Source organism: Carettochelys insculpta, chromosome 6 (assembly GCF_033958435.1).
Source record: "Carettochelys insculpta isolate YL-2023 chromosome 6, ASM3395843v1, whole genome shotgun sequence".
Classification (NCBI taxonomy): Eukaryota; Metazoa; Chordata; order Testudines; family Carettochelyidae; genus Carettochelys; species Carettochelys insculpta.
Window position 1 is genome coordinate 46,813,310 of NC_134142.1, and position 18,709 is coordinate 46,832,018.

General features: G+C 42.1%; 1 protein-coding gene across 9 annotated transcripts in view; it reads left to right on the plus strand.

Annotated features, from left to right (window-relative positions):
* The window catches only part of RALGAPA1 (Ral GTPase activating protein catalytic subunit alpha 1), a 211,800-nt gene that overhangs the window by 37,242 nt on the left and 155,849 nt on the right, over positions 1 to 18,709 (plus strand). For all 9 annotated transcript variants that reach the window (XR_012645924.1, XM_074996838.1, XM_074996842.1 and 6 more), the window contains exons 11-15: positions 517 to 708; positions 1,641 to 1,778; positions 9,092 to 9,240; positions 13,590 to 13,719; positions 17,020 to 17,257. Coding sequence is in view for 8 of the 9 variants with exons in the window: in XM_074996838.1 (XP_074852939.1) it covers positions 517 to 708; positions 1,641 to 1,778; positions 9,092 to 9,240; positions 13,590 to 13,719; positions 17,020 to 17,257 (847 nt within the window). In the remaining variant the exon portion in view is untranslated. The remainder of the gene's footprint in view (positions 1 to 516; positions 709 to 1,640; positions 1,779 to 9,091; positions 9,241 to 13,589; positions 13,720 to 17,019; positions 17,258 to 18,709) is intronic.

Sequence of the window (18,709 nt, forward strand, 5' to 3'; positions counted from 1 at the left end):
CATCAGGGCCCCTAAAGAGCTGTGCAGAAACAGGTCTGGTGGAGTTCTGCTGACTGCCACTTCCTTTCCTGCTAACTTAATCCAGCTGCCTAGTAGCACAGGTTTTTTTTAACCATGTGTCACTTTTCCACAACAACCTTCTTCGTCCCCTATCCTCTCCCCTGAGGTTCAGGGTGTTCCAGATTGCAGATGAAGAAAGCTAATGAACTAATACTGATGTAAATCTAAATTAGTTTAAATACCTGCAGAGTGTCTGCAGCCATTTATCTGTCTGTAGTGACTGATTCCTGGGGTGGTGTCTTCTGTGGAGTTGAGTGAAGTGAGTTGGACATTTCTCACTTTTTCTTTCCCCCAATAAAAATCCCCAGTTTTGCCCACAAATAGACAGAATGAACAATATAGGGAGTCCTAAAAACTTTACGGTGTAAGTTATTTTGCCACTATTGTGAGTATTACGTGATTGTTCAGTTCTGTTGTGTCTCCAAATGTTATAACTTTGTTCTTTCCCCTGACAAGGCATTTCTGTTGCCAATTTGTGAAGCAGCTGCTATGAGAAAAGTGGTAAAAGTTTATCAGGAATGGATCCAACAACAAGATAAGCCTTTATTTATGAAGGAACCTGAAGAAATTTTGACATCTGTAAATATAGATACTGATGAAGATGTTGCAGAACATAATTTGGGAGAGAAGGGAAAAGAAAGAAATGAGGTAAAAAATATTGAATTCTTCAAATTTAGAAAGACCATTGTTAATTGTCACAATTCTTGGACTGTATGTACTTTGTTTCCATGTGGTTGGTACAGGTGTTGGATTAAAGGAGTGAAAGAAAGTATGGAGGTGGCAAATCTGTCCCCTTAGTTATGAGTAATAGAGTAACAGCACAGTGAAGGTGCCTCCCACCAAAATTATAACTTTCTCTAATAGTCACACATAAACATCTTTAAATGATGTGGTTATTTTTTCCAATTCCCTTCAGAGTAGCTGTAAGAATTTTTGATGGTAATATATATATGTAGGTGCATGCCTTGGCTGCAGGGTGAAAGCCAAATGCCCACATTTTAAGTCAACTGCAAAACTCCACAATAATTTCTGTACAAGAATGAGCAAGGCACTGGTGATGTAAGGCTGCATTAGGAACCTACTGCAGTGTCCAGTATGGCCTGTTAGTGGATGTGATTTTTACCATGGATTCCTTCTTCAGTTTTGGCATATTCTGATTTTGTTCATTTTTACCAAGACTGCTCATACACAATTTTGTCATGGTAAAATTATGCAAAATTTACAGAATTGCATATGGGTCATTGCTAACTGTAAACTAACTTAAGACGTTTGTGCACTGTATCCTTTACACTATAGAAAAAATAATTCCAAGCAGAATGAGACAAAGTAGCTTTTTTTTTTCCCCGTTATTTTGAGTATTTTTTTCTGTGACCCTTTTAAAATTGTATCCTTTTTAAGATGCCTGAATATACACCTTCTATTCAGTGAGGCACGCTGCTGTTTTAATAGTTTTCAGCTCTTCTTTTCTCCTTTCTTTAGAATAAAATCAAACCCTAATTGCAACCTGTTTGTTGTTGTGGGGATTTTTTTGTTTTTGTTTTTACCCTGAGTTTAAGAAACTCCATATTTTTGTGCTTAAGGAAAAAATGACAAACACTGGTCATGTTCGAAATTCAAGTTGGTCAAGAAATGGATGTTATCAAGCTGCTTCCCATCAAATATCTGAAATAGATACTTCTGAGCAAAATGTACGAGCTGGAGTTCAATCAGTATTACAGGTACAGAATGCATTTCTCTCCCTACCCCACCCTCCAATTTTATTCTCTCAGGTGTCAGGAGCTTTTTAAAATCATGTAAATAAAATGTTAATAGAATAAAACAGAACATGATTACAGAATGATTCTCCTGCTATTCCATAACATCTCAGTTTTGCTAAAAGAATGTGGATTTAAGTAAGGGGGTGGATAATAAAGCTGTGATAGTTTACTGTGTTCTTATAGACTTCCTGCATTCTTATTCCATTTTGACATAACTAACATACAGTAAACAAGATTGCCTTTTCATAAAATGAAAAAAAATTTTATTCAATATCTTCATTACTATATCAGAAAGTGTGTACCTGGTTCTGTAGGGTGTTAGAGAAAAAATTGAAGTAAACCAGTGGTTCCCAAACTTTGATTTTTGAGAAATCCTCATGCCCCCCCACCTCTTCTTTGCTATCGTTCAACCCCCGCTTTTAACAAAAAATTCAATTTGTACACCTACATGTTGAAAGGCCAAAAAAAAAATTGCATTTTGTGCTTTGAAAAAAATTTTTTATGGTAGTGGTCTCCAATCATTTTTAAACCCAAGATCACTTTTTAAATGTCAGGTCAAGCCCCAAGACCCTAGCTCTTTTTTGAGGCCCTGTCTTCTCCATTCCTCTCCTCTCCATCCGTTGCTGTCCCCAGCCCTCACTCGCTCTCACTGGGTTGAGACAGGAGGTACAGGCTCTGAGGTGGGAATGAGGGATTTGAGTGTGGGAAGGGGTGAAAGGTGCAGGCTCTGGGAGGCTTTGGGTGCAGGAAGAGGTGGAGAAGGGGCTGCTGGCTCAGGGAGGGGGATTCAGGCTAGAGAGTATTGGGGCCAGGCGGAGTGTTGGGTTGCTGAGGAAACCACAGGCTTGTGGAATAAGAGTGCAGGACTTCAGATTGGGGCGTATGAGGGGCTCAGGTCAGGGGAGTTGGGAGTAGGGCGGGCTCAGGACAGATTTGCAGTGTGTGCACTAGTGTTGTGGCAGAAAACTGGGGATGTGAGAAGCTCCGGACAGGGGGTTATGATAGACTCAGGATTTAGGTGTGTGTGGGAATGCAGCGATGTTACGATGCTGTGGCCAGATGGGTGCTTAGCCCCGATTGGAGCCTTGTTGGCTAGGCTTCATTTTTACATAAAATATGTCCAATGCAAATGTTTCAGCATTGTCTTTATTTACGGGAGGGGCAAGGAACCTGTTCTGGGTCCAGGATCACTGAGCCACAGAAAAATAAGTTGGGGACCACACAAGTGAGATGCGAAGGAAAAAAAAAAACCAAAACTCTCTAACCCCCACTAATGTGGCCCCAACTGAGACACCTCTCTCCCCTAGCAGCCCAGCCTGGTGTGGGATGGTAGGTAAAACTAAAATGCAAGGGTGAAGGCCAGATTAATTCTTCCAGGGTTTTAGGGTTCGTGGAATTTGTGGACCCCTCTACATGCTGAGGTGGGGCCAGAAATTAGGGATTCAGTGTGTGGGACAGGGCTGCCATGAGTGGGATGGGGATAGGGTGCAGAATCTGGGTGGAAAATCGCGCACAGGAGCAAGCCAAGTGTATATGTCTGGATAGGAGGCAGGGGACAGGGTGCTGGTGGGACCCTGGGCAGGGTACTCGTGGAGGTCTGGGCAAGGGGAGGGGACAGCTTGGCTGGTACCTGGGGATTCCACAGTTGCCCACCAGGTCCAAGGTCTCAGTAGATGTGTGCACTGCTTCCCCTCCCCAAACAGCCGAGGCTTTTCCTGAAAAAACTAGTTCTCTTGCCTGCCAGCAATTTCCTGCTGCCTTCCTGCGTGTGGTGTAGTAGGGAGTAGGAGCCCTGGGTCCACACCAGCTCCAATTGCTCATATTGTGGAGTATTAGTATAGTCCCTGTTCCAGGAACTTCACTCTGGAAACTTTTTTTCTAGTAGTGGTTCCTTTAATTTCTGTATTGTTCTTGTCTGACCTGTTATCCTACCCTATGCTCCTTACAAATGCTGGGCCCTGGCGACCTGGTCAATACTATTGAAATCAGTGGAAGAGCTCCCATTGACTTAAATGAGCACTGGAGCAGGCTTTTGTTTTCTGTAGAGCAGTAATTCAGATGCTATTCAAATGTACAGTCACTTAACCATATTTTCTGATCCAAAAATGGAGTCTGATTATTAAAAGCTGCCTTTTTCAATATACCATGTTTCATGGTTTCATAAAGAATGAGAAATATAAACACTGATACCTGAAATGTGTTTGGTTTTTTTAATTTGAAATAGTTCAATTAGTCAGAAATTATAGTTGCTGTTTTTTTAAAAAAAAAAAAAAAAAAAAAAGCCATACTTAATCAGTTTGAGCATTATCCATGTCCAAGAGGTAGGAATTCAAAGTCAGATATTACACAGATCAGTTTGTAGCCTATGGCTGGAAAACTTTAGTTATTTTCTCTTCTCTCCCATTTGCTGCTGTATTCACTGAGAACATTTTGCATCAAGTCACCTTTCCTGGTATGGTCTCCTGTATGTAGGACTTGGGGGACTGCTGACATATTAACTTCGTCTCCACATTATTGTGTCTGTCTGGCAGGGGGTCGCCGGGGGAGGGTGTTGGCTCCTTGTTTTGTCATAGTGTTTTATAAACTACAGCATCCCAAAAGGGCACGTGGATGTGCCCTGACGATGATATAGCACTTCAAAAGACATCCGTCTCCACTTTCGTCTCATGGAGGAGTATTCAGTTTCAGGCATACAAAATGGGAAATGACTGTCTAGGAAAGAGTACTGCAGAACAGGATCATAGTGGACCAGAAGGTGAATATGAATCAACAGCGTGACAGTTCTGAGCACCACATTTCAAGAAAGACATGAACAAATTGGAGAAGGTCCAAAGAAGAGCAGTAAAAGGAAAACATGACCTATGAGGGAAGATTGAAAGAACAGGGTTTGTTTGGTAGAGAAAAGAGAAGACTGAGGGGGGAAGTATTAGTAGCTTTCAAATGCATAAAAATCTGTTACAAAGGGGATGGAGAAAAATTGTTCTCCAGAACCACTGATGATAGGATGAGGAGAAATGAGCTTAAATTGCACCCAGGGAGGATTAGGCTGCATATAAGGAAAAACTTCCTAACTGTCAGGATGGTTAAACTCTGAAATAAATTGCTTAGGGAGGTTGTGAAATCTCCATAAATGGAGATTTTTAAGAGCAGGTTAGACAAACATCTGTCAGAGACTGTCTAGCTGGTGCTTGAGTGCAGGGCACTGGACTTGACCTCTCAGAGTTCCTTGCATCTGATGAATCAGGTCTTTGCCCACTGAAGCTTATGCTTTGAAATATCAGTTAGTCTATAAGGTGCCACAGGATTTCTTGTTATTCTCAAAGATATAGAGTAACACGGCCACCTCTCTGATACTTCCAGTTCTGTGAGTCTAAAATATTGAACCCCTATTCAGCTCTTTTGGAGGTAGCATTTAAGGCAAAAATCTCGCATTTTGCATAATGCAGATATAATTTCTTTACCCAGGAAGCAAATAGGCAAGAATCCCTGTGGTTGCACTCTGTTAACTTTCTTGGTGTCCCCATTGCTGGGTTTTTGTTTTTTTTTTTGTTTTTGCTTCAATTTTTGAATGCTAAGCAAGACTTGTCATATCCAGTCCTTTACAGAATCAAAGAGAGATGTACATTGCTAACTCTGATACTTAGAGTTCATTGTGGCAGTGTGGACTGAGGTGTTGCAATCTTCGCATAGCTATATAAAACTCCCAGAATGCTGCTAAATGTGAGGGCAGCCACTCTGGTAGATATTCCATATCTCCTATTCTAAGCAAGCTGTGCTACATGCTCTGGAATAAAGCATTCACCCAGGCCGAAAATATGGTAATTCCACTATCACTATCAGCCACAGACATGACCATGGTTGTGACTTCTTGTTGATGTAATAGAACAGAGTTTCCCAAACTTTATATAGTTGGAACCTGGGTTTTTTCAGTATCTTTTTTCGTGGCCCAAAAGTATAAACACAATTTAAAAAAAGAATGAAAAATGAATAAATTTTTACTGTTGACTTTATTCCCAATAATAATATCTAAATCTTGATATAAAATACTTAAATGCCTAAACAAAAAAGCAGTCAAGTAGCACTTTAATGACTAACAAAATAATTTATTTATTAGGTGATATTAAATGGCTAAGTTATTGTTATTACCTTAATTACAGTTTAACTAGTAGAATTTTAACAGTTGTAAAGATTTATAATTTTAATGAGTTGAATACAAGTCATATATCACGTGTGCACATTATAGCTTTTAAATAACTAAAAAGAGAACTAATAGGAAAGGTGATACTGTTTTCCATCACATAGCAACTTTGTCAGGAGCAAAAGAAGAAATTTTATCCTCAAATCTGGTTGACATTCAATCTATTTCTGTATTTATTTTTTAAGAAAGCCAGAGACAAGAAACTAGTTTCATGCTTATATGTCATGACGAAAGGCATTAAGAATTTGACTGATTTTTTTTTTGATTGAGTTGTAGAAATGAATATTCACATTTGTCTGAGAAAGCAATTGAGTACTTATCAAAGTTCTCTTTTAAGGCAGAGTCACAATAAAGTTCAATGTAATGAATCCACTTTCGATGCAGTCAATTTTGTAATATTTCTTCATTTTCAGTGTCAACAGTAAACAGGTTCTTAATCTACACTTGGAGGAGAATATTCATTAAAGCTTGATGTTAGCCCCAAGAGAGGTTCTTTGATTGCTGCAGAAATGTCATCTGAGATATTAGTTTCAGCATATTTTTCTTGTAATTCAGTTAAAGTACAAAAACATTTAAAGTTTCTCTTGTTAACTCATTGTGCCCCTAAATGAAGTTTTTAATTATTGCTTCAACTTTTTCATGAACATTGAAAATATTAATTTTAGTGCCTTGTAAATTCAGACTTAACTCATTTACAAGACAAAATGTAATATAAGTAAGCCACCATTGTTAACCAATCAAATTCATGAAACCTATCCTTAAATTTTAAATATAACATCTTTTGATGATGGAGGGTGTTGCTCTCTGAACAATAAAACTTGATCCTTCATTTCAAAGAGTCATTTCAAAATGCTTCCTTTCAATAGCCATCGAACCTCACAATGTAATTAGAATCAGAGGGGTAGCTGTGTTAGTCTGCATCTGTAACAGCAACGAAGGGTCCTGTGGCACCTTATAGACTAACCGAAAAGTTTTGAGCATGAGCTTTTGTGAGCAAAGACTCACTTCGTCACCCTCAGCTCAGGATTAAACAAAGACTGTGAATGGCTGACTAAATACAAGAGTAGCTTCCCCTCCCTTGGTGTTCACACCTCCAGATCAACTGCTGGTAGTGAGCCTCATCCTTCCTGACTGAGCTAACCTTGTTATCCCCAGCCTTGCTCTGGCTTATTTATACCTGGCCCTGCAGATTTCCAAGACCAGCATCTGATGAAGTGAGTCTGTGCTCACGAAAGCTCATGCTCAAAACTTTTGTCTTAGTCTATAAGGTGCCACAGGACCCTTCGTTTAGTGTAATAAGAGACACTCATTTTCACTTCCTAATTCCTTGCACAAAGCAGTAAAGATTCTGGAATTCAAAGGATGAGATTTTATATAATTTATTAAGCTCACACATTCTTGAAGGGTGGATCTCAAAAGTGATGGCATAGTCTTCACAGCTAGTGCCTCTCTGTGATTACTACAGTGCACCCATGCACAGTCTGGTGCTACAGCTTGAATCTGCGGGTCAAGCCTGGTGCAAGGCCCTGCCATTGCTCGAGCCCCATCACTGCTCAGTCCAACACATTTTTTCCAGTCTCAATATTGCTTTGAATAATAAAATCGATTAGCTTAGAAATTTAGTCAGCTGTTACTGTTGGAAGTGGCTTACAAAATAAGAGATCTTCTTGAATGTAGCTTTCATAATTATATCTAACAAAACACATCAAATTGGTAGTATCTGCTATATCGGTGCTTTCATCCTTTTGTCATGCAAAAAAACTGACTAGTCTGTGAGTATTCAGTATTCAATGTACGGGAGTTTCCTCAATATATTTTGCCATATCGTCAATTCTACATTTTACTGTATTTTTGGATAAAGACAGAGAACCCAACTGATTTCTTTTTTTTCATCAATAAATACAGGATGGAATAATATGCAATGCAGGAAGTATTAACTTTTTGCCAACAATATGTGGATAACCTATCTCAGCTGTTAGTTTTGAAACTTCATATGAAGCCAACACAATGTTTTATTTGAAGAGCACATAGGAAGTACACTTTTCATGCTTTTTTTTAGTAGAAGATAATTAATTTTTCTTATTTATGAAAAAATCCATGGGCTTACTTGCGTATTCTGGATGTTTGCATTCCAAATGGCATTTCAGTTTCGATGGTTTCATGCACTCATTGGATAGTTCTGAGTGGCAGATTATACATAATGGCAAGTGATCATCACTACCAACACTTACAAAACCAAATTTCAAATACTTGCCAGAATACTTGTGGGTCTAAGGAGTTTTTATCATTTTATTCTCACTTACATTAGGCTGCACATCAGTTGAAGGTTTGCTAGTTGTATTTCCAGTCACATTCTTCAGCCATTTATCCATACTCAAGATGGAAATGAGGGTATTTAATTGAAAATAAATGAAGAAAACTTAAGCAGTTAACCTGAAAAGATGTACACATCGTCGCATCACGCAGAAACAAGCCGAGACTGCAGTGTCATGTGGCAGGAAAACCAGTGACAGGCTCAGCTGCACAAAAGCATGTGTGCAGCAGGCGGTAAAATAGGAAATGTACCAAATGAATAGGATCACGCATGATAATTTGAATACTCGCCTGCGGCTGCCCCTTCTCCAGAGCTCTGAGGGAGGAGCGACAGCAGCTGCTGCTGCTGCTCTGGGGCAGGGACTGTGGTTTCCCCACCCTCCCTCCCTGCACACCAGTAGTGCTCTGTGGACCACACTTTGGGAAATGCTGTGTTAGAGGATAGCAGTAAGTTTTTATGGTGTTGTATGTCCTCTAGTTTTTACACAGCCTTTAATAGTTCCACATGTAATATAAGAAAAAATTTGCACAGGTGTTTTACTGAAAATGTGAATAGTTCTTTTTTCTGCTAAACTGAAACTTGAACCAATTTTATTTTTGAATTGCTTACTTATTAAAGCAGGCTAAGCAAGTGATGTTCCTGTGAAAACTTGTATCACTACTTTTCTTTTCTGCAACTATCTTTTTGGTTGTTTAATTAGATCTGAAAAGTTAGCCAGCTTCTCAGGTTAATAATTTTAATTGCCACTTCTTTTGTTTATAGGTTTTTATAATAAACTCTTCAAATATATTTCTTCTCGAGCCTGCAAATGAAATAAAAACTCTTTTGGATGAGCACACTGATATGTGTAAACGCATTCTTAATATCTACCGTCACATGGTGGTGCAAGTAACAATGGACAAGAAGACTTGGTAAAAAGCTTGTGCTTTCTTTTAAGATTTTTAATTAACTGGAACAAATATTTAAAACTTTTAAATACCCAGGATGTCCAGTGGGATGATGCCTACTAAGTGTGTCAGTTTCTGTCAATGAGTCAATGTTTTAAAAGTAATGGGTCTCTAGGCTTATTTAAAATATCCCTTGGCTGGATTTGGGGGTTTGACGTATAAATGGACCACCCACATATCACCCCCTTCAAACAAAAAAAAATTAAATCTAGATAACTATTAAAACAGAAATGTGTGGATACCTCCATCCTAGCTGGAAAGGGTCTGCTTAGTGACAAGAATAGAGAAGGACACCCTCAGCACTAAAAGACAGCTGCAGCGAGAGTGAGTAGAGCTTTGAGGCAAAGATAGGCAGCTGCAATCCTTTCCATGCAGCTACTGAAAAAGACATAGGCAGACACCTTCTTTGAGTATCCAGTGTTCATTGCTCACTTGGGATGTGAGAAGACGAAGGAGAAACGTAATCTGTGTGCCTTCTGTATTGCCACTGATGGCTTCTATTCCAAGGGTAGGGCCAGTCTTACCAGCTTTTTGGGGGTTCTACATGTAGCCAGCCAATTGTTTAGCCTCAATGCTACTTAACAAGCTGGATTTAGTACTACTCACTACCTGGCTGGGGAAAATAGCTCTTGAAAACCAAAAGCTGGGGAATCCAGGCTCTACCACTTTTGGAGGAGGCATGTGAGGTTAAGTGCCCATTCTGCAACTTCCTGTTAGTGGATGTTTCTCCCCTGCGCCCTTCATCTGCCATAGCATTAGGGCTTCTATATAACCTGTGACCATTTCAGGTGGTTTGTTTTGTTGTTGGTGTGTTGTTGTTGTTTTTGGGGTGGGGGGGGGCAGTGTGAAAAGTGCATATACGTGTATTTTTCCTCTATTTTGTTCCCCTCTCTGTGACCTGGTAGTACTTGGACCTTTACTAGAAAAGTGGACAGGAAGATTCTTTTCAGATGTCTGTGTTGGAGTGGGTGTCTCAATAGCTAGTATGAAGGTAGTGGGTGTTTATAAATCCAGTAATTTAATATTTAAAGGTCTATGATGGTCTTTGTCTGCAATTTATTCTGGTTTCAGGGGTTTTAATGTAAAAGTCCATCCACATTTTAAACAGTTTCTGATCTCTGCAGAAACAGCAGTAGCAAATATTTTAAATTCTTCTTTGAGTGATTGCTCATGTTGATTCTTAGTAGCTGTGTGCATAGTCATCAGATTTTTTTTTCCCCTAGCAATACCCATCATTTGGCTTTGAAGCCATCTGGACTGGTGCTGTTAGTGCTGTATTTTAATCTACTGCCAACCCTCTCCTTGCTCAGTTCCTTCTTACCGCCAGTGAGGGTCTTTGTCACTTTCCTTCTCTTGCCTTAAGGAAGTGTTTTCCCTAGGTCTTAGCTTATTATCTTGTAAATAGTTGTCATGAGTGTAGTTGAGTAGTTTCCCCTTTATTTAGTGGGAAGTAGTCCTATTCCTCTCTCCTTCCCCCATCTCTAGTGTGGGGTAGCTCAGCATTGCCAAAGGACTCAGCCTCCAAAATTACACGGCTCCAGCACTGTGGATTAGTAACCTCTCAGCACTATTCGTATTCTCTGGTGCTGCACAAGAGACAAACATCCACAGAGGGTAAGATCACCTAGCACTAAGGCCAAGGGAGTGTATCCCATGTCAGGACAGTGCTTGGAGAGCAGCTATTGAGTCCAGTGCCTGTGGACTCCCCGGTGTGGGAAGGCCAGATGGGGTGTTTGGATATAACATCCACCCCTGACGCATTTGAAGTGGCCAGGGATCTCATTGTAATGATGGCCGAGTGCTCTCTATCTTTAAGGGTAATCCCTTTGCAGCAAAGAGGTCTTGCTTCTGTGGGGGCCTCAGCACTGTCAACAGGCACATCAGCCGTGCTTCAGCAGCAGTTCTCTTTGCTTTGACGTTTTTCGCCCTGGAACAATTCTCCACTGCATTGTCTCTCCCAGGACCATCTCCCCTGGCACTGCTCCCCTGCACCATTTGGAATGACCCCCATGGTCTTCAGTTTGGAATCAACGTTTAGCCCAGCGTTGAAGTCCTATGTGTCTAGGAGGAGCCAGCACTATTCAAGGTGCTCTCACTCTGATAGACTGCTTCAAGCCCTAGTGATGCCATGGAATCACCAGTGGCAGGCTGCAATGCAGTGCCCAGCCTGGCAACACATACGGGAGAACCATAACCCAGTCAGGGCATGCCATGAAAGTCATCTGGGAATTGGAAGGTGAAGAAGACCTAGAGCCGGGGAGAGCATTGTCATCCTCCCCAGGTGATGTGGTGGCAGGCTTGCCCACCTCCTTACAGGCCATAGATAGTAGGACCCACCAGAAGTCACTAAAGAGCGTAGCACCAAATTTTGGACCTGCAAGATGAGATCACCAAAGAATTTGCCCCTTAGGTCAATATTCTCATCCCAGATTAATTCTTGAGTCTCCTTAGGAAAAATTAAGGAACTCCTGCTGGCATAGTCCTGCTTGGAGTTTGCAGTTCCTCCTGGAGGAGGACAAGGCCATATTCAGGGCCTCCTTCCAGGCTGTGTTAGATATTGTGGACTCAGCAACTTGCATGATGTCCAAAGGAACTGTAATGCGTAGAAGTTCCTAGCTACAGTTCCTGGGCCGCCTTCTGGAAGTTCCACCAAATCATTCAGGACTTGTCCTGTGACAGCCTGGGACTTTCTGCAGAGCAAACTGGTTCCAGGCTCCACAGCTTGAAGGGCCCTGGGGAGACATTAAAGACATAGGGCTTTCATACACTGATCCTGCAAAGGAAGATCTTAAAGTCACAGTCTCCACCCCATTATTATCCATCCAATCAGAGGCAAGACTACAACAGGAGAGGGACAACCACAGAATTAGGCGGAGGCTACAAGACTCTTCCTGTAACCAGGTGTACGGCTCAGCTAGGTGTCCTGGCCCCCAGTAAAGAACTTTTGAAGGTAATGCATGAGGATGACTCCCTAGTGTCAATTCCATATCTTTCTCTTGTGTTTCAGAACTGGTTATCCCACTTCTACCATGCTTGGACCCAGATTATCTTAAATCTCTGGGTCTTACGTGTGGTGGAACTGGGATATTCCCTCCAATTTTCTACCCATCAATCCTCCCACCCTGCTTACCCATCCCTGTTCAGGGACCACTCACCTAAGCAACTTCTACAGAAGGTGTATTTGCTCCTTCAGTCAGTAGTAGTAGAGGAGGTCCTTCCAGAGCTCAGAGGCATGGGTTTCTAGCCTTTTTCTTTGTAATTGCACTAAGTATTGAGGAATGTCCATAGAAACAAGTTGCAAAACTTATAAAATGTCAAAAAATTCACAAGTATGTAAATTTTGAGGCCCTCTTTGAGCTTGAGGCTAAGGCTGAATGACCCTCCTGAACCTTCCCTCTGCCCAGCAATTGGCCCTGGTGGTGGAACTTCTGCATTGCTCACAAAATACACCTGGAAGTCTATTTTCTGCCTGGGGTGCAGAGTGCGTTGGCTGACCATCTTATCCAGTCCTTTCACTGCCATGAGTGGTCCTTTGTGCCCACCCCTCAACATCTCCAGCTGCATTTTCCAGTGGTGGGAATTTCACCAGGTGGACTTCTTTGGAACATGCTGGAACAGAAATTGCAAGAACTTCTGTTCCTCCCTGAGTGACAGCCCGGGCTCCCTGGAAGATGCTTTTCTCATCCCATGGAACGGCAACCTGCTGTATGCGTTCCCACTGTTCACTCTCAACCACAATGTCTTGCTCAGAATATGTCATGACAAGGCATTGGTAATCCTTGTTACTCGAATAGATAATTTTGAACATAACTTGTTCACTGGCTTTATATAACTTTTAAACAACCCGTCAACCACCATAATTCAGCTATAACTGTGAAGACACTTCTTCCCCACTGCTCCCTTTACACCTGGTAGAGCATGTTTACAAAAGTATCTTCAGTTGAGACTCAATCCCCTGCCACATACTCACTTGGGTCTTAAAAACAGTTTAGATTAGGGTCAGAAATAGCAATCTAATTTAAAAAATGACAGCTTTGCCATTTGAGACCCTTAGGAGCTGTGCTTCCTTGGGAGAATCGGTAGAAAGTCTTATACAACATGAATTGGAAACCAACAGAGGCAACGGAGAGAGAGGCAATAAGAGGCAGGAGTGATAGACTTTTTTAAAAATTAGACCCATGGGCTGTTTCTGACCATTGTGCTTTTTATGCTTAAAAATAATTTTGTGTAAGAGGAGAAACATAGACAGTAATAATTAAGTGTCTTAGCTGAAATATATACTAAAAATAACTCAATTTACTATTGCTTTACAGGGAGCAGATGTTACTTGTATTGCTCAGGGTCACAGAATCTGTGCTGAAGATGCCATCTCAGACTTTCCTGCAGTATCAAGGAAGAAAGAACTCCACCTTAGCAGGAAGACTTGCAGGACCTCTCTTTCAGGCAATTAAATGGGGGTTAATAGAAGCTTAACTTTGGCTATGAGGCTAGTTGAAACAAAAAACAGTTAACATATTTATAAGATGCAACAGTTTTGTAGTTATATGGATCCGAGACTATTAGAGACACAAGGTGTGTGATATATCTTTTATTGCACCAAATTAAGTTTGAGACAAGCCTCTATCCTGAAGCTGTGTATAAGCTCAAAAGAGTTCTGTGTAAGCTCAAATGTTGTTGAGAGAGAGAGGGGGAGAGAGAGAGACAAATTCATCCAATAAAAGATATCGCCCACCTCATGTCTGTCTTATATGAGACCAGAAATTTTAAGATTAAGCATATTGCCTACATATTGAGACGATTGAGTGACTTAGTTGTGTGATATAATATCACTGTTTATATAGAACATGGTAACAACTGTCTCAGTTTGGGTGGTCAGTTATTTTTTTAAAGGTCCAGATTTCTCAGTTAGGGTCCAGCTCCCCTCTCCTAAAGCCCCAGTTGCCTTCCAAGCTCCCTCCCCATTCTGCCTAGAATATAAGACGACCTTAAGTGTTCCCTGTAAGCTGAGTGCTTGGGCAGCCACTCGGGAGAGGTTCAGGTGACGTCCAGCTGATTAGCAGAGTGCTCACAGCTGACAGCATGTGTTTCTATTGGTGGCACACATCTGCACATCTTGGTGCACATAGCAAAATTTATTCCATTCATAGATGGAAAAAATTAGAGGTAACTCTGGTGACTTTATTTCCCGAAAATAAAAATGGGTTGCACAGGGCTGACTCAAAGCATCTGACACTGCTGCTGTCTCCACCTTCTTGCTTTACAACATTCCCCCATGCCCCCAAACTGAGTTACGTAGCAGAGATGTGCTGGTGGAAGATGAATGTGTGTGGCTGGGATCTCAACAGCAATGCAAGGTATGAATGTGTGAGTACTGAGCTTGGAGCCAGGAGTGAAGCCGTTGGACTATGATCAGCGAGCAGTGCAATGCCCTTCTGGGGGCTGGAGTAGCAGAGGGACAGGTGGAAGGCTGATATAGCAAAACTAGGTGTCTGGGGAGGGAAAGAGATCAGTTGGGACTCCGGGGACTGGCCCCAAAGAATAGGGAGTAGGGAAGGCATGAGGTTATACCTGGGGCACCAGGCTGGGGTGGGGAAGGTGGGTTATCCTGTAGAGGACACTACCCCCTGATCAGTGAATGCCCTTCCATCGAAGAGCCTCTCCCTTCCCTGCAGGAACCCAGAGCAACCCTCATTGCAATTTCTGCCCCACTGTTCCAGATGGCCAGGAAGCGTGACTGCAGCACTGACAGCCCCAGTGCTGCAGGCATCATGACTGCAGCACCCTCAGCCCCACTGTACCGTGAAGCACAGTCTGAGCACCAGTAGGCAGCATATCCCCAGCACTTGCCACCCTGAGTACCTGCAGGAGGCAGTCTGGCCAGCCTGGGCTGAGGGTAGAAGGTGGCCTGGCCTGCAGGCAGAGCATTAGACTGGTGAGGTACAGCCTTCCTCAGCCTGCAATACCTGAGGCCTATGTCTCTGGAGGCTGTGCAGGAGTAGGGGTCTCGAGGACAGTGTTGGGACATAGGACTCCAGTGTTCAGCAAACCTAGACCCTGAAACAAAATGCTTCAGACCTCCTGAGCCTCCACCTCATTTTTGTGTGCATGCCCTGATGCTGTGGGCACTTGAGTGAAGCTAGAAGCCCATTTTGTAGGCCACATGAGAAAAAAGCAAGGAGTACAAGATCAAGAAAGGAGTTTCTGAGCTGCAGTCATGTTACTGTTAAATCACTTGAGAGTTACAGATCTTTGGGGGGGAAAAAAATAACAGAAATCCTGAGTTGTACGCTCCTGTAGTTTGGTCTCATCCCGTCTGTGTATCCAGGGTTTGTTATTAGGTGCAAAAGGGCAAAGTCCCTCAAGGATTCTTTCCTGCATGTCCTGTTTTCAAGTGACAATGGTCAGGCCCTTCCTGCTTCAGCATAACACCCCTTCTTGTATAGTTTGTCTCCTTTTGCCATATGCTTAGCTCAGGGGTGGGCAATAAGCAGCCTGTGCACTGGATGTGTTTCACTAGGGTTCGCCACTGGTGAACAAACAACAACAAACAAACACTTTGTGTGCCTGCGGGTATGGCTGCTTGTAGCTCCCGTTAGCCACAGTCCATTCTTCCTGGCCAATGAGAGCTGTGGGAAGCAGTGGCCTGGCCTGTGCTACTTCCCACAGCTCCCATTTGGCTGGGAATGGCAAGCCATGGCCACGGGGAGTTGTGAGCAGCTATACCTGCAGGTGCTCAAGTAAACAAAGTATCTGTCAGCCCACCAGTAGCTGACCCTGGATAACTGCATCCGGGCTGTGGTGGTTTATTGTCTACCCCTTGTTTAGCTGGGAAACGGCAGTCTCACACCTCTCCCCTTCTGTGCAGAAAACCATTGTTTGGGAGGTGTGGGGGGAGTATTAGAATAATTCAAAGTAGATAGCCTCAAGCTGTTTTTGTGGTTTCTCTGTGAATTGGGATCTGGAGAATTTTTAGATACTTAAAAAAAAAAAAAAATAAAGAAAATGGAGCATAATCTAAATTAAACTGTTATGTTGTTTAAATCTTACGTTAAGATCTGAAGAGCTCTTTTATGAATCAAATCAGTTTGTTCCCACAACTAAATGACTTAATAAACCACACAGCTATGAGAGGAAACAAAAATATTAAGGCTTAATCATTACATGAAAATTTAAGTTAAGATTTTTGTGAGGTAAAAGTGGTTGGCAATGAGTGTACATACTTTTTGGACACTATATCTACATCTACACTACAGGGATCTTTTGAAAGGAGCTCTTCTGGAAGATCTCTTTCGAAAAAGAGCGTCCACACAGCCACCGCTCTTTCGAAAGAACGGGCCAAGGGTAGAAAAATCAGGCCTTATAAGGACTGCTCTTTTAAGGGGTGGGGGGGAGGGCCCGCTGAGCATCTATACACGTTTTCATTCTAAAGAAGATTTTTGAAAGGAGTCTCCCTGAAATGGGAAGGGAAGAGCGATTTTTTTTTTTTTTTTTTTTTGAGAGGAGCACTGCATTCTTTTGATTCACTTTTGAAAGAACTTTTTTTTGTGTGTGTGTAGATACTCTGTGGGATCTTTGGAAAGGTCCCCCTTCTTGCAAAAGAGTTTTTCAAAAGAACTTGCTAGCATAGACACAGCCTATATATAAATTTCTGGGTTTAGACAATAAAGTCTGATGCTTGAATACTCTTCTGTTGCCTTATATTAATGAGCCAACTATTGTCACTTAAATTATTTATTCTTTTAGACTCTTATAGTAGCCTGGATCAAGGCAAATCTAAATGTGTACATCTCTCGAGACCTTTGGGATGATTTGCTGTCTGTAATGTCATCACTGACATATTGGGAAGAGCTGGCCACTGAGTGGTCACTGACTATGGAGACACTAACAAAAGTATTAGCTAGAAACCTGTACAGCCTAGACCTCAGTGACTTACCGCTGGATAAATTGAGTGAGCAGAAACAAAAGAAGCACAAAGGCAAAGGTAAGGTATACTACATTATATGGTTTATTTCCTAGGTGGAACTAGGAATGAGGCCTGGGAGGAGGGCGGGTTAGTGTGTGGCTAATTAGCTATGTCAACTGAAATGAGAGACTTTCTTTTAGATTATATTTTGTAAGTAGAAAATCACCTCTTCCTTTCACAGGACCCAGTCCTGCAAACAGTTGTGCATATATGTAATTTAATATATAGTCCAGATAAAATAGAACTAGTCACTGTAAGTAAAGTTACTCACAAGCTTAAACGTTTGCTGGATAAATTCCATAGTTATGTATTTTGGAAGGCTATTCCTTTCTTTTTCTTTCCATTAAAGTAATTCAGTTAACTGTGTCAATCATAGGGCGACCATATCTCCAATCCCAAACGTGGGATAGAGAGGTATGGGAGAGGGGCAGCTCCTCCCAGCTCCTCCAAGCACCAGGGCTGTTGGAAGGAGGCAGCAGCCTGCCCTTCCCAAGCCCCAGGCCGCGGCATCCCCCAACACCCCTGGGAGCCCCTAGGGAAGCGGCAGGGATGGGGCAGCCACAGCGTTTCCACCCACCTTCCCTGAGCCCCAGAGAAATGTCAGGGATGGGACAGCTGCCCATGCTCCCCCTGCTTCCCTGAGTACCGGGGAAGGGGGAAAGTAGGCTAACCTGCAGTCTCCCTGCTCTCTGGCCAACAGCTACTGGTGGAAAATAAGGGACAATTTAGTTCCTTTTTGAAAATAAGAAGGGACATCTTTTTGGCATCCCAAATACGGGACCATCCCACCAAAAACAGGATGGATGGTCACCTTAGTCAATCATAATTATTAATTTTTAGTTAGTAATAAGAGGCAAATGCGTTCATCTTCTAGTAAAATTTGATTGATTTCTAGTAAACCTTAAGTAGATTATAAATCCACTGCTAATATTATCACTTGCTAAAATTTTTAACGTAAAAGTGTTATGGCAATATTGTTCAAAATTATAGTCTGGTCTAGTAGCTTGCATTAGAGTATGCCACTGATTTTAAGGCTGTGGCCACACTTGGCCAAACCTTCGATATGGCCGTGCAAATGGCCAAATCGAAGAACAATAAAGAGGCGCTGAATTGAATATTCAGCGTCTCGGTAGCATTAGGATGCTTCCAGCCATGGTGCTTTGAACGTGCTGCTTTCAAACGCGCGCGACTACATGGGAGTCCTTTTTGAAAGGACCCCACACATTTTGAAATCCCCTTATTCCTCTCAGCAAGGGGAATAAGGGGATTTTGAAATGTGTGAAGTCCTTTCTAAAAGGACCCCCGTGTAGCTGCGCCAAGCCGTGCGTGTTCGAAATTGGCGCTTTCAAAGTGCTGTGTCTGAAAGCGTCCTAATGCTAGTGAGGCACTGAATATTCAATTCAGCGCCTCATTAGTATTCTTAGATTTGGCCATTTGCATGGCCATATCAAAGGTTTGGCCAAGTGTGGC